General features: G+C 37.2%; 2 protein-coding genes across 2 annotated transcripts in view; one reads left to right on the forward strand and one right to left on the reverse strand.

Moving 5' to 3' along the window:
- Positions 1-205: 205 nt before the first annotated feature.
- Positions 206-19,200, reverse strand: LOC141680960 (uncharacterized). The gene is made up of 11 exons (XM_074487032.1): positions 19,007-19,200; positions 18,002-18,393; positions 3,321-3,401; positions 3,089-3,156; positions 2,626-2,775; positions 2,495-2,545; positions 2,309-2,365; positions 1,180-1,656; positions 987-1,096; positions 810-873; positions 206-703 (listed from the first exon to the last, which is right to left on the reverse strand). Exons 1-8 carry the CDS (start codon positions 19,198-19,200, stop codon positions 1,465-1,467), a joined length of 1,185 nt encoding a protein of 394 aa, XP_074343133.1. The 3' UTR covers positions 206-703; positions 810-873; positions 987-1,096; positions 1,180-1,464.
- Positions 19,201-20,783: 1,583 nt separating this feature from the next.
- The window catches only part of LOC141680961 (uncharacterized), a 1,293-nt gene continuing 131 nt past the window's right edge, over positions 20,784-21,945 (forward strand). Inside the window, exons 1-2 of the mRNA XM_074487033.1 lie at positions 20,784-20,941; positions 21,362-21,940. Coding sequence (XP_074343134.1) covers positions 20,789-20,941; positions 21,362-21,940 — 732 coding nt within the window. The 5' untranslated portion in view covers positions 20,784-20,788. The remainder of the gene's footprint in view (positions 20,942-21,361; positions 21,941-21,945) is intronic.

The raw sequence follows: 21,945 nt of genomic DNA on the forward strand, positions 1-21,945 counted from the left end.
AAGAAACATCCAACATCGAAGATTCATTTGGGTGTGATGCACGTGGATAATCATCAAACGGAGGTCAATGTCTGACATGACATACCAATTTTCCGATCTATTTGATGGTGGTCAGACATAGACACTTAGCTTCGCATATTGAAGCCCCTCGTCGGGATCAAAAATTGTTTAGAGACGTGAATCAACCAAGCAAAACAAGAATATACACACATCAGAAGCACACAACTAGTTGTGCAACAAAACATGAATTCATTGTTGTTTTATACAGGGAATGAGAAGGAGATGCGATCACGATGATTCACAATGATTACATTGATGAAATCAAGGATGTAAACAAAAATTTAGATCTAAAACGCATGCGCCAGAATAAGTTTTACAAACTTGAGATTTTAGACTCTGTCACATATACGGGAATTAATATTTCAGCAGCACTGCGTTCTGTTGTCTGGGTTCGAACTACATCCTCCGAAGATTTTGACGTAACGGAAAGTTTTTCTCAGCAGCTGGTACAGGGTTCTAATGTAATTGAATGCCCTTGGCAGCCAGGGGAAAATTGACTTAACAATTGCCATAGGATTCAGCCATGATTAGTAGAATAAGGGATGTCCATCCGGTAAATACTCGTGCACCCTTTCCCTTCCCTGTTTCTTGATCATACTGCTCCCAGAAATATCCGGTTTGCTGATAGTTCTTGACAATATTACTGAAGTTCAAATGAATTAAAGAAAAAGAACATTAAAAGAATAATTCAGAAACTATTATATGACACAGAAAATACATCATGCGGACAAAGATCATCCCAGCAGTACCTTACTAAATTGTCTCTCAAGTTATTGTAGATCTTCTCGGCCCTCTCCCTGTATGGTCCATTCTCTAATATCATTGAGAGAAAAGCATGTTAGATGTTGAGGAGAGATGCAAAAGTAAGATATAAATTTGTCAATCCTTCAAGAAAATGTCTTTTTCTTTTCAATCTTGGCTTCTACCTTTGGTGTAGTGGTGCAGTGAGGATAGAATCAAGTAGTTCATATTTATCCAAATTGAACCTCTCCAATAAGGCGCATCATTTTCGGTATTGTACTTCATGTACAACGAGCTGTGACAATAAAACATGATGTTAATTTTTTTGTTCTATGAAGTTCTAAATTAAGCATAATTGGCGGAAATTATGTTCGTTACCTTGTTTTCGCTAGCGAGCGAATTCCAAAGTCACTCCACAAGATTGCCTTGTCTGAGATGAGGTCGAGCTGTTTCTCTAAGATCCATGATTGTTGTCCATAGATATGCCGACATAAATCATGTGATATGATTATTAAATGATTAACATATTCCCTCTGTTCTACGACTGGTAGATAAAAAACAAGATAAAAAAAAAGCAGCGATCTCCAAAGCTTCATGCTACAAGTTGGGTTTTTTCTCTTTAGATTATGCCAGAAAAAGAATAGAGGTGCACCCCCGGAATAGCTATGAGATATGATTTATTAGAGTGAATTTTATGCAACTTACCGCAGGAACAATTTTCCAGATAAATGGAAAAAGGCTAACATAACCAATATGAGGAACAAATCTTAGTATTGGCTCCTCTAAAACTTCTCGAATAAGCTGTCTGCTCAAGATATTATTTGGTCCATCCACTAGTTTCCAAGACAAACGAACCTGAATGATATGTATATGAGAAATGGAATGGGTCATTGTGAAAAATATAGCATTACTATCTGATTAGTCTAATAAAGCTTACAATTCCTTGTACTATAGAAGCATATGGTAAAATTTTACAATTTTGTCCATAATTTCTTACAAATTATTATGAGAACTATCTGTGAAGTGTGAAGTTTGAACTGGTTCTTGTAATGAAGAGGGTTCTCTGTTTTTTGCATGTTTATGGACTTTCTCAGTTCACATTTTTAAGAGCGGCCCATCAGATTACAGAACTAAAAGTTAGTTTCTTGTTAACTGAGTAGCATGAAGTGCCGAAGTGTGTGCAAATGATTTCATTTTATCCATCATCTTTTCGGTTATACTATTTCAGCTTAGATGCATATGATTCCTGTATTAGGTTTAAAATTATATTTTCACCTTTATTTTGCCTTAGATGTGTCGCATGCAATGGGATGGTACCTTCAGGTCCCGAAGCAGTGAAATATGTAGCACTTTTTTAAGTTAAGCCAAGTAAAAGCATGCGTGGTCGTTTAGCAAAACAAACAAGCATGGTTGGTTTTTGTTTTCTGTTGTCCGGATAAAGAAGAACTTTCAATTTACTTGAAAGGCCAGATCAAAATAGGCAAAAACAGCAATATGCACAACATACCTTTTCTGTGTGATTTCCGAAATCGAAATAAGCTCCAAATGATTTGTCAAAGTGCATCTACAAATGTTACTAAAATGTCATATAACTGCGTGACTAGTGTAATTAAACATTACTCACTTTCTATTGTTGAACAAGGAAGGTAAGTTAACTGAAATTGTTTTTTCTGACAAAAAAGCATTAACAAACCTGATTAAGAAGTTCAAAGTCTGAGAAAACCTTAGACATTAATTTGTACTCCTGCAATCAGAATAAAAAATATCTTAGGTCCAAATGTCCAGTAGATGCCCCATATAGTAGAAACTAAATATATATCGTACCTTGCCACGAACACTTTCTATTTTAAGAAAATCTGAGATAGAGTGCAAGGAATCTGCTGCAAGAGACATCCAACATCGAAGATCCACGTGACGTTCCTCATCATTTGGGTGTGATGCACGTGGATAATCATCAAAACGGGAGGTCAATGTCTGACATTTCATACCAATTTTCCGAATAATTTGATGATCAGACATATATACTTATCTTAGCACAAGAACCATGAAAAATTGCTACACGCTAAATTATATATTCCATGGATATAAATCCAGGGCAAAAGATCAATAAAATATATCAGTAGTAGGTTTCTGACAGCATCTGATAGCAAACGGTGTTACACAAAGTCAATGGATTTCTATTTCCACTAAAATTACGTATTGAGTACTTGAGGCATATGATAGCAATCGACCCAAAAAAAGGAAGAACCAAAAAAAATCTACAAATACAAAGGCTAAAAAGTAGGACCTGTGGGTTTAGTTGACGGATGGTAGTATTATCTCTTCCATGCCAATAGTAGCTACTTTCATCCTTTCCTGCAAAAGAAAAAATTTATTGTAATAACCGATACTCGTGCAAAGGTTGAACATTAACAGTATAACCGGAATTCTTTGTAGATAAGTAATAACCGAGGGATGATTATCATGAGAAAATGAATTATTAAGAAGAAACAGGAATAAGGACGAAGATATGCAAATACCAGACTGTGTGGTGTTAAACCACTGAAACCATGCGTTAAGGCGAACAAAAGCTCTCTCCAAGAAAGATGAGATTTGTTTTTCTGATGTACAGACGCATACACATGAAAGTTTATGCACTAGAAGAAGTATGACCCACAACTACAATTTACTCTTTAAAAAAAGAATAAGAAAGGATATTCGATAACATGGTTTATTGTTCACTTACTAGCATGCATGCAGCTGTAAAATCATTATGTACATATTAACGGCACTGTGAGAATATATTTTTGTAACTGTTTCTACCATTATGTTCGCATGCACTCCTCACATATTTAAATACCTATAATTTTAACATTTTTATGATTCTATCTGAGATCAGATACTACCAAACCCCATTGGAAAGAGCAGTTATTTTCCTTGGGATCGAAAACTTGCATATAGTGTAACTGTGCACCATTTAATCCACCAGCTTCTTTCTGATCACCTTCCTCCTCAACCTCATCACATTGTTGTAAGGTCTCTCTCTTTGTTTTAGATGGTATACCCGATGCATAAGCTTACCCAACAATATTACACTTCATAAGGAACAGTAGAAGTTCCAACATGAAGTAGCCCGGGTCTTGGTGCTACAATGAAGAACTTAAATTTATTAATTGCAACTACAGTTAACAAGATAACTACAAGTGAAACCTACCCTCTATCCTTTATTAATTCTCATCTCTGAGACAAAGATTTCCTTTCTTCAAATAAGAGATTCAAATTATGCCCAGGTCACCAGCCTAAATTTGACAATTGACTATCACGATAACACCATTTAGCTCTTAATTCACTCACTGGTGTGAATGCAATTCATTCCATTACTTCTTCATGTAACATTTATTTTCTTTACCCAGTTAAAAATCAATTGCACAGGTTTTAGATGTGTTTTGGCTTGACTTGTCTTCTATTAGGTAAAAATATTATACTGGTATACTACATATCAACACCACTTGCAGAAGTAATAAACCAAGATAAACAGGTTTTTATCCACCTGTGATTCACATAGCTCATCAGAAACTTGAAATACTGATCAGAAACTTGAAATACTTGAAATATATCAGAAAGTTTCTGATATATTGAATACTGGAAGATTCGCATAGCTCATCATGGACCGAATCATGTCTAACAAAGTTCGATTTCTCCTTTCAGATACCCTATTCAACTGTGGAGTATATGGAGGAGTCCACTGGGAGACTATACCATTTTCTTTGAGATAAGCTAGAAACTCTCCATTCAAGTATTCACCACCTCGATCTGATCGAAGAGTTATAATACTATGTTTGGTTTGTTTCTCCACTTCATACTTATATTATTTGAACTTTTCAAAGGCTTCAGACTTGTAATCTACCATGTTAAAACATGGTAGATTAAAACACATAAAAGCAACACATAATCTGATCTTAACATATCATATTATCCATGATCTAATCATAAAAAGAAAATATGACAAAAATCAGAAAAATCATAATCAAATCAGAAAAACAAGAATCACTGTTTACGGGCAGTAAACGACTTCAAACGCCTTACAGATGAGTCGTTGATAGATTTAGCTATCAGTTTTGTTCAGACGCTCGTTTACCTATGGAATAGGGTATTCGTTTGCATAAATCGGACACCAGACCCAGATTTCAGCAAATCTGCAGCAGCCAATTCAGAATTCGTATCTAATATGATTCTCATAATTAGAACAAACATAAATCATGTATATATCAGTATATATACAGATTACATAATCATCTTATGATTATACAACTCACATGAATATCATATATTCAAACCATACATATATAAGCATTTTATATCAACATCAAATCATGGCGAATCACGTACATGCTCATATATCGAAAATAGTTAAACACATAAACGAATTAAAAACTTTTCGCAAGTAGCTCTGATGCCATTGAAGGGTTTTTAGCACATAAACGCAGCGAAAACGTAAATTTAAATCTTAAAAAACCGAAACCCTTCGTAGGATCCATGCGAAAAATAATATTTAATTCGTAGTTCAGTATGTTTACCTTAAGAAGCTTTACGTTAATGGAAAGATGGAGGTCTTTAATGGCGATCCAAAAACGATGAACGGAGATCCTTAGCAGCTGCTCCTCAAGTGTGAAGCACTCCACCGGTATCCACCAAGAAATCGATGTAATGGAGGAGGAGGTGGAGAGAATTATGGTTTTTGTTATTTTTAGGTTAAGCCAAAATAAGGGTTTATAATTGTATATTTATAGGCAAAATTTTCAGCTGAAATTTTTTCCATAAAATATTATTATTATTAACCCTTTATTTTTATTAACCTATTAATTAATAATTAAAACACCTTTTAATTATTAATCCTTTTTCTAAACACTTTAGAAATAATTCTCTCACTTGATTTAATTTTCAAAAATTAAATTCTTAATTAATAATATTAAGAACATTTCTTAATTAATTTATAATCAATTAAATCTCATTTAATCAATTATTAAATTTGCTAATTAATTATTTATTTTACAAATAAATAATTACCAGCGATTATTAATTAATTCCTTCACCATTAAATCATTCTCTTTTATGGTGTGACCCTGTAGGTTCAATATTAAGCCGGTAGTAGAAATAAATAATAATAAAACTATTTTATCATTATTTATATAAATTCTCTAATTCATTATATATGATTAATTAATTAATCATATTTATTTTACATCGTGAGGGATACTTATCAGCATATCGCGACTATCCGGATAATACGAATTTACTGCTTAGAATACCAAGAACCTATTCAGTGAATAGTTACCGTATAATTAATTTCTTCTACCCTGCAATGTCACGATTAAATACAAGGCATGGATCTTGTGTCAAGCCTATCTAATTTAATCATTTGCTTTCTCATTTACTATGCTTAGTTCTATGTAAAATAGAAACTCCTTTCTAATTTCATTCACTCTGGCCAGAGATTCCTGAACTAGCATAAGTGGATCAACATTGAACATTCTCTTCCTTCACTGGAAGGGGTAGATCCTTTATTGATCATACACTATCTTTGTGTACAAATTCCTATACCCAGTAGAGCCCTAATAATTGTCCCTGGAGACTAAGAACTAAACCAAAGCATAGTTCAGTGTACACAAGATGACTATGATGACCTCAAGTCTAAGGATACTTGTACAACTATCACTATGTGAACAACTGCTGACACGTGAGTGAACTCCATCAGTTGTTCAGCTGTGCGAGTCATGTTCAGTGAACTTATTCTATAATAAGAACCTACATACTAGCTATAGTGTCACCACACAAATATCTATGAGAACAGACATCCTTCATAATGAAGCAAGCATAGTATGTACCGATCTTTGCGGATTACTAGTTACCAGTTGGTAATCCTACGACCAGGAACTATTTAAGTTTAGAGTTATCATCTTTTAGGTCTCATTATTATGATCTCATCATAATCCATAAAAAGCTTTACTCTAAACTATGGTATATCTTATTTAAACACTTAAATAGATAAAGCCCGCAATAAAAAACAAAACAAGTCTTTTATTAATATCAATGAAATCAAAATAGATTACATAAAAGTTATTCCTAAATTCTCATACATGATTGGACTTAGGACATATCTCTTTCAATCTTCCACTTGTAATAGGGTTGTGCACCCTATTATAACCACCAGCCCAGCGTGACAGAGACCTAGCTAGTCTCTGAGTTCCGGAACAAGTTTCATAGGATAGCCTGATCAGCTGTCTCACCAGGGATCATCCAATACTTTTATATCTGAGCAAGTGATTTTGAGGTTCCCGGAGAGGAACAAATTTTATAGGTCCTGTGATGGAACAAGTTTTATGGTTCCCGTAACGGAACAATTAGTTTTATAGGTCCTGCGATGGGACGAATGATTTGAAAATGGAAGTAGCATGCTAAAATTTAACCCTGGTATTTACACAACACAATTAATAAAATGTTTAGAGAGCATGCTAGCTATTAAAGATCCAGTTTTCAACAGTTTCTCAGTTTTTATCTGTTCACACTTGTTTTACTTGTTTTCTACTAACAAGTTGTAATTTTTGTTCCTACAATTGTTCATTATAAACTGTTTTAGTTAGTATTAATATAGTGGTACTTCTGAGCGGTTGATCGCTCACTCTTGCAAATGTGGTTGTATATTTTCGCATTGCAGATGCCTAGGGGATGTTGCTATTTTCTAAGGGCCAGTTTCCAATTCCTCCTGTGTCGAGCTCCTCTGAATAGGTTGTGTCTGACAAAGTATGGTCTGTGAGTTGCTGTAGAATAATAGTCATGGCAGGTTGCTTTTAATAAGATGGTTTATAATAAGTGTGTAACCTAAATTAGACTTGAACCTGGAAAAGATCATGTGGAAGAGTTGTTTATATTGAAATAAAGTAAGTTAGTTGTATTATAACTGTAGTTTCATGTTGTTAGTGACGTCAACTACTGACCCGGAGTTGAGGCCATCACAACCTTTGTACCCCGAGGTTGGAGGAAGTGGACATGCTGGACGAAGTGAAGTTCGAGGGCATACTCCCCCTTACATACAAGGTTTGGCCCCTATTCTGGAAGACCAAGAATTTTCTGGACCTTATACTGAAAGAGACTCCGAATCTTCGGATGATGATGTGGCTCCAAGGAGGAGGCGTGCTGAAAAGGAACCTATGACTGATGCTAACCAACGCCCCAGAAACGCACAAGGGACGAATACCCAAGAAGTGTAGGAGAGGATCAGGGCTCATGAAGCCGAAATTCAAAGGTTAAAGCGTGATCTGGAGACACACCTAAGGCCCCCTCTAACCCCGAGGAGGAGGAACCCTCTGGTCATAGACCTGAATGGTCCGATACGAAGAAGGGTTGTTGCATCCAAGTGATCTTTTACCCCTAGGAGATCCTGATGATCCCACTCCACCATTCACTGAAGAGATAATGAATGCCCATATCTCAGGGAAGTTCAAGATGCCCACGATCAAAACTTATGATGGCACGGGAGATCCCGCTAATCATGTGAGGACGTTCTCTAATGCCCTATTACTACAACCCGTGAATGACGCCATTAAATGTCAGGTCTTTCCTCAAACCCTGTCGGGCATGGCTCAAAGATGGTATAGCCGTTTACCTCCGAATTCTATTGGGTCTTTTAGGGACCTAAGTCAAGCTTTTATTTAGCAGTTCATCAGCGGGAGAGTGCATGAGAAAAGTTTAGCATCTCTCATGTGCATTGTGCAGAGAGCGAAGGAATCTTTGAGAGACTACCTGAATCGTTTCACAAAGGAAACTTTAAAAGTCCCGGACCTTGATGACAAGGTAGCCATGATAGCACTGCAACAGGGAACTAGAGATGAGTTCTTCAGGATGTCCTTGGCCAAGCGTCCCCCTGAAAGCATGTTGTAGCTCCAAGATAGAGCTGGGAAGTACATCAAGGTGGAAGAGAGCATGAAGAAGACAGTAGTAATTAACGAGCCCACTGGAGGCAAGAAGCGAAAAACTGATCTGGAATATATTGCTGAGGACAAGTACCCCATAATTGAGCAAAACCCTGATTCAACCCCAAAGAAGGAGGACCTGGGCAAAAGTTCACTGAATACGCTAAGCTGAATGCTCCTAGAAGCCAAATCTTGATGGAAATCGAGAAAGATCAAGATATTCGTTGGCCTAAACCCTTGAAGGCAGATCCTGCCAAGCTAGACAAGAGCAAATATTGTAGATTTCACAAGGATGTTTGTCATGACACCGATGAATGTAGACAACTGAAAGATGAAATAGAATTCCTCATTCGAAAAGGAAGATTGAACAAGTACACTGGGGAAGGAAGAGATAAAAATAATAATGGGAGAACGGATTTTGAAGATCGTAGGAGGGACCAAGACGATCAGGGTGGAATCCCCAGCCTAGGGGACCGGTTATAAATGCAATCTTTGGAGGACCACAACCCCGAGGGCCTGTGATAAATACAATTTTTGGAGGACCAACTGCTGCTGGATTATCCAAGAACTCCAGAAAAGCATATACCAGAGAAGTTATGCATATTGTTGGGGAGGCCCCGAAGAGGGTCAGGACATAAATGACAATGACTTTTGATGATTTTGACCTGGAGGGTGTGAAATTTCCCCATGACGACCCGCTGGTCATAACACCAATAATAGGAAACAGCCCGGTTAAGAGGGTCCTTGTGGATAATGGTGCTTCAGTGGATATCTTGCTCCATGACACCTTTCTAAGGATGGGTTAAAATGACTCCCAACTGACCCCAACCGACATGCCGATATATGGATTTGCGGGAGTGGAGTGCCCGTGGAAGGAATAATCAAGTTGCCAACAAACATAGGACAGGAACCAAGGCAAGCAACACAGATGTTGGACTTCGTGGTGGTGAAGGCTAGTTCAACTTACAATGCTATCATGGGGAGAACATGGATACATGCATTTAAGGCAGTCCCTTCTTCCTACCATTCAGTTATGAAGTTTCCCGCCCAGAATGGGATTGGAGAAGAGAGGGGAGATCAAAAAATGGGTAGAAGTTGTTATGTGGCCTCACCAAGGGTAGATGGAGTCGGTGGGCAGGTTCTGCCTATTGAAGATCTGGACATTCGAGAGAATGATGAGAAAAGAGGGAAGCCATCTGAAGACTTGGTTTCGATTCCTTTAGCTCCTGAGGATCCTGAGAAAGTGACCTTCGTTGGAGCCACACTGGAGGAGCCCCTTAAAGGGAAGTTGGTGAAATTTCTGCAAGAAAATAGTGATGTATTTGCATGGTCGGCAGCTGATATGCCAGGCATAGACCCGAAACTGATTACTCACAAGCTGAATGTGGATCCAAGTCGGAAAACAGTGAAGCAAAAGAAGAGAAGTTTTGCTCCAGAAAGGCAAGAAGCTATAAAACAGGAAGTAGAGAAGCTTTTAGAGGCTGATTTCATTGAGGAGATACAATTTCCAGAATGGTTAGCAAATCCTGTAATGGTGAGGAAGGCCAATGGAAAATGGAGGATGTGTGTGGATTTCACTGATCTGAATGACGCATGCCCTAAGGACTGTTTCCCTTTGCCAAGGATAGATACTTTGATAGATGCCACTGCTAGGCATGAGATGCTGAGCTTTATGGATGGATTTAGTGGATACAATCAAATCAAGATGCACAAGGACGACATCCCAAAGGTATCATTTATCACTGACTTTGGTGTTTATTGTTATCTTGTTATGGCATTTGGTCTCAAGAATGCAGGAGCCACCTATCAGAGGTTGGTAAATAAAAATTTTAAGGATCTTATTGGCAAGACCATGGAAGTGTATGTTGATGACATGTTAGTCAAGAGTCTAGTAAAGACTGACCATATAACCCATTAGAGGGAAGCTTTTGAGGTCCTGAGGTACCACAAGATGATGTTAAATCCAGTAAAGTGTGCTTTCGGAGTTGGATCTGGAAAATTTTTGGGATTAATGGTCTCCAAGAGAGGAATCAAGGCCAACCCCGACAAAATAAAGGCAATCCTAGACATGGAACCACCAAAAACTATCAAAGATGTTCAAAAGCTCACTGGAGGGGTTGTTGCGTTGGGACGATTCATCTCCAATTCTGGGGACAAGTGCTTGTCGTTCTTCAAGTCCTTAAAGAAGGTTAAGGATTTCGTATGGAGTGAGGAAAGCCAGAAGGCATTCGAGGAATTAAAGAAATATATGGCTTAGGCTCCGTTGTTGGCCAAGCCAGCTTTGAATGAAGTTTTATACCTGTACTTAGAGCTGTTCGCGAACCGAGCCGTTCGCGAACAAGCTCGAGCTCGGCTCGTTAAGGGCTCGCTTCGGCTCGGTTCGTTAAGGGCTCGAGCTCGAACACAAAAATGTGTTCGTTAAGAAAACGAGGTCGAGTCGAGCTTTTGGCATGTTCGGCTCGAGCTCGGCTCGGCTCGGCTCGAAAAAAAATTAAAAAAAAATATTTTTTATATATTTTATTATTATGAATTTTATTCAGATTTTTTATAAATATTTTTAAATTATTGAACTATACGAATGTCAAAATATATATTTTAGTAATTTGAAAAAATTCAGATATTAAAAATTAATTTTTTTAATTTGATATTTTAATAATTAACAAGTGATTTGACTACTACTTGTAACTAGTATTTATTTCCGGATCAGTGTTTCGATTTTTTGAAATTATTTATAAATGATCCAACCGTACGGATGTGAAGATCTATATATTTAAGTGATATAATAAAAAATTTAGAAAAAATAAATATATTTGGTTTGCTATTTTAACAGTTAACTAGTAGTTTGACTAGTACTTCTCCCATATTAATGTTTCGATTTTTTAAAAAATATTTATGAATGATCAACCGTACGGATGTTAATATCTATATATTTTAGTGATATGACAAAATTTTTAGAAAAAAATAAATGTATTTGATTTGTTATTTTAACAGTCAACAGGTGTTTTGACCTTTACTTGTAACTAGTGTTTAGTCTCATATTATTGTTTCAATTTTTAAAAAATATTTATGAATGATACAACCGTACGGATGTTAATATCTATATATTTTAGTGACATGATAAAAATTTTAGAAAAAAATAAATGTATTTGGTTTGTTATTTTAACAGTTAACCGGTGTTTTGACCTTTACTTGTAACTAGTGTTTAGTCTCGTATTAATGTTTTGATTTTTTAAAAAATATTTATAGATGATCCAACCATACGGATGTTAATATCTATATATTTTAGTGACATGATAAAAAATTTAGAAAAAAATAAATTTATTTTGTTTGTTATTTTGACAATCAACCTCTTGTTTGAACAATACTTGTAACTAGTGTTTAGTCTCGTATTCATGTTTTGATTTTTTTAAAAATATTTATAGATGATCCAACCGTACGGATGTTAAGATCTATATATTTTAGTGACTTGACAAAAGTTTTAGAAAAAAATAAATGTATATGGTTTGTTATTTTAACAGTCAACCGGTGTTTTGACCTTTACTTATAACTAGTGTTTAGTCTCGTATTAATGTTTTGATTTTTTAAAAAATATTTATAGATGATCCAACCGTACGGATGTTAATATATATATATATATATTTTAGTGACATGATAACAAATTTAGAAAAAATTAAATTTATTTTGTTTGTTATTTTGACAATCAACAAATTTAGAAAAAAATAAATTTATTTTGTTTGTTATTTTGACAATCAACCATTTGTGTGAACAATACTTAGAACTAGTGTTTAGTCTCATATTAATGTTTAAATTTTTTTAAAAATATTTATAAATGATCCAACCGTACAGATGTTAAGATCTATATATTTTAGTGACATGACAAAAGTTTTAGAAAAAAATAAATGTATTTGGCTTGTTATTTTAACAGTCAACCGGTGTTTTGACCTTTACTTGTACCTAGTGTTTAGTCTCGTATTAATGTTTTGATTTTTTAAAAAATATTTATAGATGATCCAACCGTACGGATGTTAATATCTATATATTTTAGTGACATGATAAAAACTTTAGAAAAAATAAAATTTATTTTGTTTGTTATTTTGACAATCAACCACTTGTTTGAACAATACTTATAACTAGTGTTTAGTCTCGTATTCATGTTTTGATTTTTTAAAAAATATTTATAGATGATCCAACCGTACGGATGTTAAGATATATATATATATATTTTAGTAATATGACAAAAAATTTAGAAAAAAATAAATGTATTTGATTTGTTATTTTAACAGTCAACCGGTGTTTTGACTTGTACTTGTAATTAGTGTTTAGTATCGTATTAATGTTTCGATTTTTTTTAAAATATTTATGAATGATCCAACCGTACGGATGTTAAGATCAATATATTTTAGTGATATGACAAAATTTTTAGAAAAAATAAAAGTATTTGGTTTGTTATTTTAACAGTCAACCGGTGTTTTGACCAGAATTTTTTAATTCAGCTCGGCTCGACTCGGCTCGTTTTGATGGAGAAAGCTCGTGTTCGGCTCGGTTTGACTCTGCTCGATTTTGTTCGATAAAAGCTCTTGTTCGGCTCGTTCGTTAACGAGCTCGAGCTCGAACACAGGTTTTTGTTCGTTATGAAAGCTCGGCTCGGCTCGTCAGAAAAAAATTAAAGCTCGGCTCGGTTCGATCAAAACTCGACTCGGCTCGGTTCGTGAACAGCTCTACTTGTACTTGGCCGTTTCAGAGAGTGCTTTGAGCACTGTATTGGTTAAGGAGGATCTGAAAATCCAGAAACCCGTATACTATGTCAGCAAAATTCTGCATGGAGCTGAGTTGAATTATTCAACTATTGAGAAGTTTACTTTAGCCTTGGTGATGACTTCAAGAAAGTTACGTCCTTACTTTCAGACTCATCAAATTGAGGTGCTCACAAATCAACCCCTGAGAAATATTATTCATAGTCCAAAGGTTAGTGGGAGGTTGATCAAGTGGGCAATAGAGTTGGGCGAATTCGACATCAAATATAAGCCAAGAACAACAATAAAAGCCCAGGCATTGGCTGACTTCGTGGTGGAATGTACCATACCCAACCAAGAAGTCGGGGGGCAGGAGGATACCATACCTCAAGACCCTCAAGACAAGGAGGCTGATAAGGGGGACAAAGAACAGGATGATAAGGAGAAGGAATATTGGGTTCTCTATTTTGATGGAGCATCAAAAACAAATTCAAGTAGAGCAGGTTTGGTTTTACAAAGCCCTGATGTGTTCTTGATTGAGTATGCCTTGAAGTTAGACTTCCCGACTACAAACAATGAGGCGGAGTATGAAGCTCTGATAGCTGGCCTTGGCTTAGCAGGGACACTTAAAGTCAAGAACTTAAAGGTCTGTGGAGACTCGAAGCTGGTCATATCCCAGGTAAAGGGAAAGTTTGAAGCAAGGGATGATACGATGGCTAAGTATGTCCGCCTGGTAAGGGTTGTGATGACCCAATTCGATGAATGCCATGTTGAGCACATTCCAAGGGAGGAAAATGCTAAGGCAGATGCATTATCAAAGTTTGCTTCATCTGAGATAGAGGAAAGTTCAGGAAGTGTATACTTCCGTGTTTTAAAGACACGGAGCATTGATGTTAATCTTGTAGCTCCTATAGGTCTGGGGACATCATGGATAGATCCCATTAAGACCCGTATTCAAACCGGTTGGTTGCCAAATGATGCTACTGAAGCACGAAAGTTGGCTGTTAGAGCACTAAGATACTAGTTAATAGATAGGATTTTGTATAAAAGATCTTATGTAGTTCGTTACCTAAGATGTCTCAGGCCCGATGAGGCACGCTTGGCTCTTGAAGAAGTGCATGAAGGCATTTGTGGGCAACACTTGGGGGGCAGAGCACTAACTCATAAGATAACCCGTTTAGGCTTATATTGGCCAGAAATGATGGCTGACGCCAAAGAGTATTTGAAGAAGTGTGACCGCTGTTAGAAGCATGCGCCTGTCGTTAGACAACCCCCCGAGATGCTGACCTCCATCAACTCACCCATCCCCTCTGCTATGTGGGGAATGGATATACTTGGGCCTTTCCCCATGGCCACGGGACAAAGGAAATTCCTGATTGTAGCCATTGATTATTTTACTAAGTGGATTGAAGCAAAGCCTTTGGCCAAAATCACCACTAAGCAGGTTGCACAATTCCTGTGGGAAAATATCATGTGCTGGTATGGAATTCCCCGCATCCTAGTCACTGACAATGGAACACAGTTCAACAATGAGGAATTTAAGAAGTATTGTAAGGAGAACGAAATTGAATTACGGTTCACCTCTGTGGCTCACCTGCAAGCCAATGGACAAACAGAAGTTGCGAATCGAATAATCCTGGATGGACTAAAGAAGAGGATCGAGAAGTCGAGGAATAATTGGGTGGATGAAATACTCCCAATACTATGGGCCTATAAGACTACCTGTAGAGTCACGACTGGAGCAACTCCCTTTATGTTACATATGGGGCAGAAGCAGTTGTTCCTGTAGAAATATCACATTCCACTCCCAGGATTCAAGCTTTCAATACTGAGGAAAATGAAAAAGGGCAAAGGTTAGCCCTGGATCTAATCGATGAAGTACTAGATGAGGCACATGCGAAGATAATGGAATATCAGAAAAAAAAAACTTCATTCTACTACAACCTAAGGGTTAAGGAAAGGTTCTTCAAATAGGGTGACTTAGTCCTGAGAAAGATAGAAGCTTCTGGTGTAGGGCAGAGTGGGAAACTTGCCCCAAATGGGAAGGGTTCGTACAAGGTCAAGAGTGTTCAAGGTAGAGGAAACCTACAAGCTTGAGACTATGGATGGTTTTGAAATCCCGAGAACTTGGCATGCACAAAACCTGAAGATTTACTATGTGTAAAGTGGTTGAGCACGATTCTCACTTGTCAAGATGACAAGAAGGTTGAAAAGCACCTTGAAGCTTTGCTTGCTTAGGATTTACATTTTTAGCTTTATTTTGAGGTTCTTAAGACTTGTGTAAGGGGGTGAATCCCAACAATTTTTGAAATCTAGAAAAGTTAGGAAAACTTTAAGAAAATTCTGGAAAAGTAGATATTACTTGGCAAAATCTGGAAAAATCCAGAAGAAACCTCAGAAATTCCAGAATAATCTGGTAGTTGGGTTTGAAAATCAGGGCCCGACCCATCTCATGGGCTCAAATTCTGGAAGGTTCCAGAAATAAGCTAGACAAAAAAGCCTAGAAAGTCCAAGTGTTATTAGGCCTAGGAGAATAGAAGTCCATCTAAAGGCCCAAAAGGGAAAAGCCCAATACAGAAAAAGCCCAGTAAAGGGTTCAAAAAATCCAGCCCAGGTTTAGGGCCCAGATCATGTATGTGGGCTTGAAATAATAAAATAAAAAAATCCTGATCCCATTCGATCAGAATTCGTATTGAAATTCTGGTCAAAAGGATGAGGTCGAAAATGCCTTCGACTAGGGCTGAAATAGAGGGATAAATCGACCAGACTTTGACCCAATTCGACCAGAATCACCATTTAATTTTTGGTCGAAATGTCTGAGGTCAATATAGCTTCGACTAAGACTAAGAAGGAGGCGTTTATTCGGTCAAAAACTCAAGATCCTGACCAAAATCGGTCAGTATTCTCCTCGAATCCTCCTGCCAGAAACAACCTTCGACCAAGACGTACAGAACCTCAATTCGACCAGGATCCTGGTCGAATAGGATTTCTGGTCGAAAAAGGGAGGGATATTTTTTAAAAAATGTATAAATCCTGGTCGAAATTCGACCAGGAGTTGCCCTGGTCAAAATCCTGGTCGAATTCCGTCGACCAGGGCATACTGATGGTTAATTCGACCAGGATCCTGGTCGAACAGGATTCCTGGTCGAACCAGGTATTTAAAAAAAAAAGAAGAAAAGATGGAAATTCCTTGAATATTTTCTGAAAAATGTGAATATTTTCAGAAAATAAGGAATAAATCCAGAAAATTAATGGAAATTCTTTGAAAATTTTCTGAAAAATGTAAATATTTCAGAAAATAAGGAATAAATCCCAGAATTAAGGGAAAAAATCCAGAAAAAATCAAGGAAAAAAATCCCAGAATTAAGGGAAAAATCCAGAAAATCAAGGAAAATCCCAAAATTCAGGGAAAATTCCAGAAAATTAAGGAAATATCCCAAAATTAAGGGAAAATTCCTGGAAATTAAGGAAAAGTCCCAGAAATTCAGGGAAAATTCCAGAAAATCAAGGAAAAAATCCCAGAATTTAGGGAAAATTCCATAAAATTAAGGAAAAATCCCAGAATTAAGGGAAAATTTCTGGAAATTAAGGAAAAATCCCAGAAATTCAGGGAAAATTCCAGAAAATTAAGGAAAAATCCCAGAATTCAGGGAAAATTTCTGGAAATTAAGATAATTCCTAAATAATAGGGATAAAAGTAAATCGTTGTAAATGTGTAGGTCGCTCCACACTTTACGCAAAAGTGATACCCTGTAAGGGAATGAATGAACTTAACTTTTGCGAAACCTAGTCACTGTTTCCCAAAAGTTGGGGGGCAAATGATAGGGAAGAAAATAAGGTTTGGGTATGTAATTAATGTTGCATTAATCATATCAGAATTGGGCCAATTGCTAGGCCCATTTGAGAGGGCCCAAAACCCTGAATATTAATTAATTTCGTAATTAATTAGTAAGGGATAAGTCAACTGATAAGATGAGTCTTAATGGAGAAATAAATCCTTGTAGATTGGCCTCCAAGGAACCTGGTGGGATAAGGATTTCAACTTCCTACCTCTTAGGACTCCAAAGCCCATTCTAATTCTGAGACTTGTCCACCAAGTCTCCAAACCCTAGTCCAATTCAAGGACTCCCAACATCTATATAAGGGGTCTCACCCCATCAATCAGAACTACATTTTTTGACTTGATCCTTAGCATTCAGCAAGGTACGTAGGCATCTTGTTAAGACAGATTGAGTCACGAAACACAAGAGTAGTCAAACCGAGCTTCGAAGCTCACGTTCCTTAGCATTAAATACAGCAATTAAGATACCTTAGTTTTTAATCCATAACAGAAGTATTTCGTGTTCTTATCCCCATATTGCAACCATAATTTTTTTGATCTCTGGAGCCAGTATATTTCTTTCTGATCAAGAATTAAATGGAGTTTTTGTTTGGCCTCTTGATGCATTTATAACGACTGTTCGTCCCTTCTACTCCGTAGTTGTTTCATCTCCAGCTTGCATTCTTTAATTTTCTTACTGAAGCACCCAGTTATTTCTCTCCCCCAAACTGCCAGTTTCTCTACGCATTGTTGAACTTTATGAGTAATATTAGCTGCTCTATCGTACTCCCATTTGTCCTTCACAATCTGGTAGCAAAGTGGCTTCGTCAGCCATGCATTCTCGAATCTGAAGCACTTCTTACCATTCCAGGTCTGTTTTACGATGGGCTCGAGACAAATGGGACTATGGTCCGAGGATGAACCTTCCTTCGTGTACAACTTTGCAAGAGGGAATCTAGACAACCATGAACTGGAAACAACAACCCTGTCCAGTCTTATTTCAATCCAAGCAGCCGTATTCCTACCTCGTTCCCATGTAAATTGGTGGCCATTAAGAGGCAAGTCTTGCAGTGCTATGTCCTCCAGAACCCTGTTAAAGCCATCAATCAAATGTTGAGGATAAGCAACCCCACCTTTCTTATCTTATTGAGAATCTATATTATTCATGTCGCCAATAATACACCAAGGTAAGTTTGAATCACGTGCTAGATTTCGTAGTAAATCCAATGTTCTGCGTCTCATGTTTCTGTTGGGCCCCCGTAGAAACTAGCCAACCTCCAAGTTTGCATATTTACTTAGTTGGAGCTCAACATCAATGTGATATTGAGACAAGCTGAGTAGATTAACTTGCTCATTTTCTCTCCACAGCAAGGCCAGGCCCCCGCTGCGTCCCAGGGGTTCAACAACAATCATCCCTTGAAACTTTAGACTCGACCTGATTCGTTCCATTTGATCTTTACTACTTAACGTCTCACAAAGAATAATAACAGAGGGTCTTTCTTAACTAACAGTAACAGCGCCTTTTAGGAACCGAATTTTTCGGGGCGACCCAAGCCCTAGGAAGTTAAAAGTACTCATGAGGAGTGGCGGGCCTGCACTGCCAGCACCCGCCAAAAACAAGTTTTTTTGGTTCTCATTAATTTCAAATTGGTGGGCTCATGATAATGTCCAAGGTCCGTAGTACTACTCCCATTGGGCCCAACCTCATATCCTTCCTTCTACGTTTTGGGTCGTTTATCACCAGGGCCTTATTTTCCAGCTCAAGCAATTGTGGGTCCCTCTTCAACGAATTATTATCCTGATCGATTGCTACTATATTTATATTTCTGTTAGGACTTGCAGATAGGATCCCTTGATTGACTCCGTTACTGGCTCCGGCTTCTTTTATGTTACTCATATCTGTTATTCTGGGATTCCCTCCTTGATAATTAAATTAGCACAATCCGGTGAACAACCTTGTCACCTCTGTCGGTCACTGTACTACTCACCGGAGCCGCCCCTCCCGTTCTAAGCCACTTACTTCCTATAGTATGATTTCGCCGATGAGGCTCAGCACGCATCCAAGAACCATAGGGTTTTTCGATCGGTTCCTCCGGTGTGTCAAATAACTTGGCGCAGAACTTGTCACTATGGCCTAGCAAACCACAGATAAAATAAAAAGTCGGGATCTCCTCATACTTAAAGTTGACCCAACACCAGTTTGCTGCGTTTTTCTTTAACTTCATCCTCCTCTTCAACGGATTATCAATCGAAATTATAACACGGACACACATATACTCCCTCCAAACCCCTATGAAATTTTTTGCATCTGATTCCACAAATGTACCAATGTAGTCTCCTATATCCCGTACCACCGTTGTGACATAAATCCAGCCTCCATATCGTGCAGTTGTACTCATATATCTAATTTGTTGATGGGCAATGTTCTTGGGTTGTCTCCTTCTTTCAGCCTTGCAAATAACAAATGGAATCGTCCAAAAGTCCACGGACTTCCATCTATCACCCTCTTGATGTCTATTTCGTGGTAGAACTGGAACATGAATCTATTAGCCTCCAATTGTTTAACATACATCCCTTTGCCTGGTCGCCAAAGTGACGCCATCTTGTGCTGCATCGCCTGATAATCGATGAGTGACTCAATAAGAAACCGCCCAACAAGACACCACCTTGTATCCACTTCACCCAGGCCCCCTTCCTTTTCATCATAAGTTATACCTCCTTGTTCCTCCTCTTCCAAACTAATCATAGCGAAACCTTCCTCCATTTCCTGAAGACTGCTGCGAACCGTATCCATGGGATTTAAACTAGATGACTAGACAAACACTGAACTTAAAACTTTCTGAAACGATAAAGACCTCTCAACGAGAGAACAATACTACCATGTCAAAAGACAAGACTTTTTTTTTATTTAAGTCGTGTTAAGTTTGGTTTCTCTGAAACCAACTTATAGGTAAAAAATCATTTTTCATAAAAATATAAATCTTAGTTTATTCTTTTAACTATATATTTAATCAGCATATATCTATTTGATAACAAATAATATTAGTTCATTTTTATTATCCATGGTAAACTTTGATAGACTATAAATTATTACTTCTCTCTTTTTGCTAGGGACTTAGCGGTGTTGTTAGTTGTTACACTGAGGGGACTGATGGTTAGACTATTGAATGAATAAAGAGTCATGTATGTGGCGGGAAAGGGAACTTGGAATAGTTGTGATGCGTATGTATGTTTTTAACGTGCATGTAATTTGTGTTTTGTTTTTATGGAAATGGGTTTTTTTTATGGAAGATGTGAAGATGAGAACCAACCAACTAAATTATCCTATGTTTTGCTTACAATAGTATAATATATATATATATATACTGTTATATTAAAGACGAAAAATTAAAAGTTTGGTCGGTAGTCGGTCTAGTCAATGTAATTATCAGGTTTGATTTGTTTGTTTGGTATTCGTTGATTTATTAAATTAATCGTGTTGATTTATGCTGTTTGTGTTGATCTTGGATTGCAGTTATTACGACAGTTATAGAGAGATGAGAAAATCCTTGGGATTACCGGATCAACGGCTGCCTGTAGATTTTTGTTCAGATTCAGACGAGGACGAATTAGAGGACGATGATGAGATCTGGATGCAGGTATATATATATATATATATATTTGATTTATCGAAAATCGAGGATTAATCGGAAGAATTAATACCTAGTACTCGTACTCATGTTTTTATAGATATACCGTACTAGGGTTTTGTATACACGTACGTCCAGTCATATGGGATAACATCTTCAGTTCACCGTCTCTGTTTCTTTTTAAGCTGTTGCTGGTAGGATCATTGTAAAAATTAGGGATATAAGCGATATTAGAATTCCCGAGTCCCATGTATATTGTCTTATGTAATCAATTATCCCCCACAACCTGCAGGTAGTACTTGTGTAATGTATACGTGTTTTAATCTAAAGAGAAAAAGCAGGGACACAGTTGTTGGGATTTAATTGGTATAGATATCTTTCCTACTCTCCACTAAGTTACTAACTAACATTAATATTATGTCCCTTCAGAAACAATGCAACTCCATGTTGGAGATCGTTGGAATAGTCTATCTAGGCGAAGTTAATGTAGAGCCTCGGAATCAGCTTGGCAGGATTTACATGGCATCTCCTGTTGGTATTCTTGACATATACAATGTAGGCCAAGTAGATGAGGAGGACACTAGGGAAACACTTCAACCCGGAGATGAATTTGATGTCAAGGACATCAAAGGCCCTATTCCTTTCCAAAATGATTGTAACAGCCTGGACATTGATCTCTTTCATGGCGCCTTCAAGGGTCACATATATGATGTTTTTGCTAATAAGCAATTTTACTCTAGAGATGATGCTTATTTACAGGAGGTAAAACTTGCTTCAACTGATGGCACAGGAGATATTGTTCTTCTCATGGGCTTTTATGCTCATGCCACTATAGCACGAGTGGAGGTTAGGTTAAAGACCTCCGTTGCAGTAAATGTTCATGGATGCATTTCCGCATCCAACACTGAATTGGACAAATGCAGGGCTACTAGCGTACTCTTTCTGAAACAGCAACAGAAACGAATAATTGTAGGAACTGATGGCCTGATTCCCTTGTCCAGATCCCTTGTAGC

The sequence above is a fragment of the Apium graveolens genome, chromosome 8, assembly GCF_009905375.1.
Source record: "Apium graveolens cultivar Ventura chromosome 8, ASM990537v1, whole genome shotgun sequence".
Taxonomy (NCBI): domain Eukaryota; kingdom Viridiplantae; phylum Streptophyta; class Magnoliopsida; order Apiales; family Apiaceae; genus Apium; species Apium graveolens.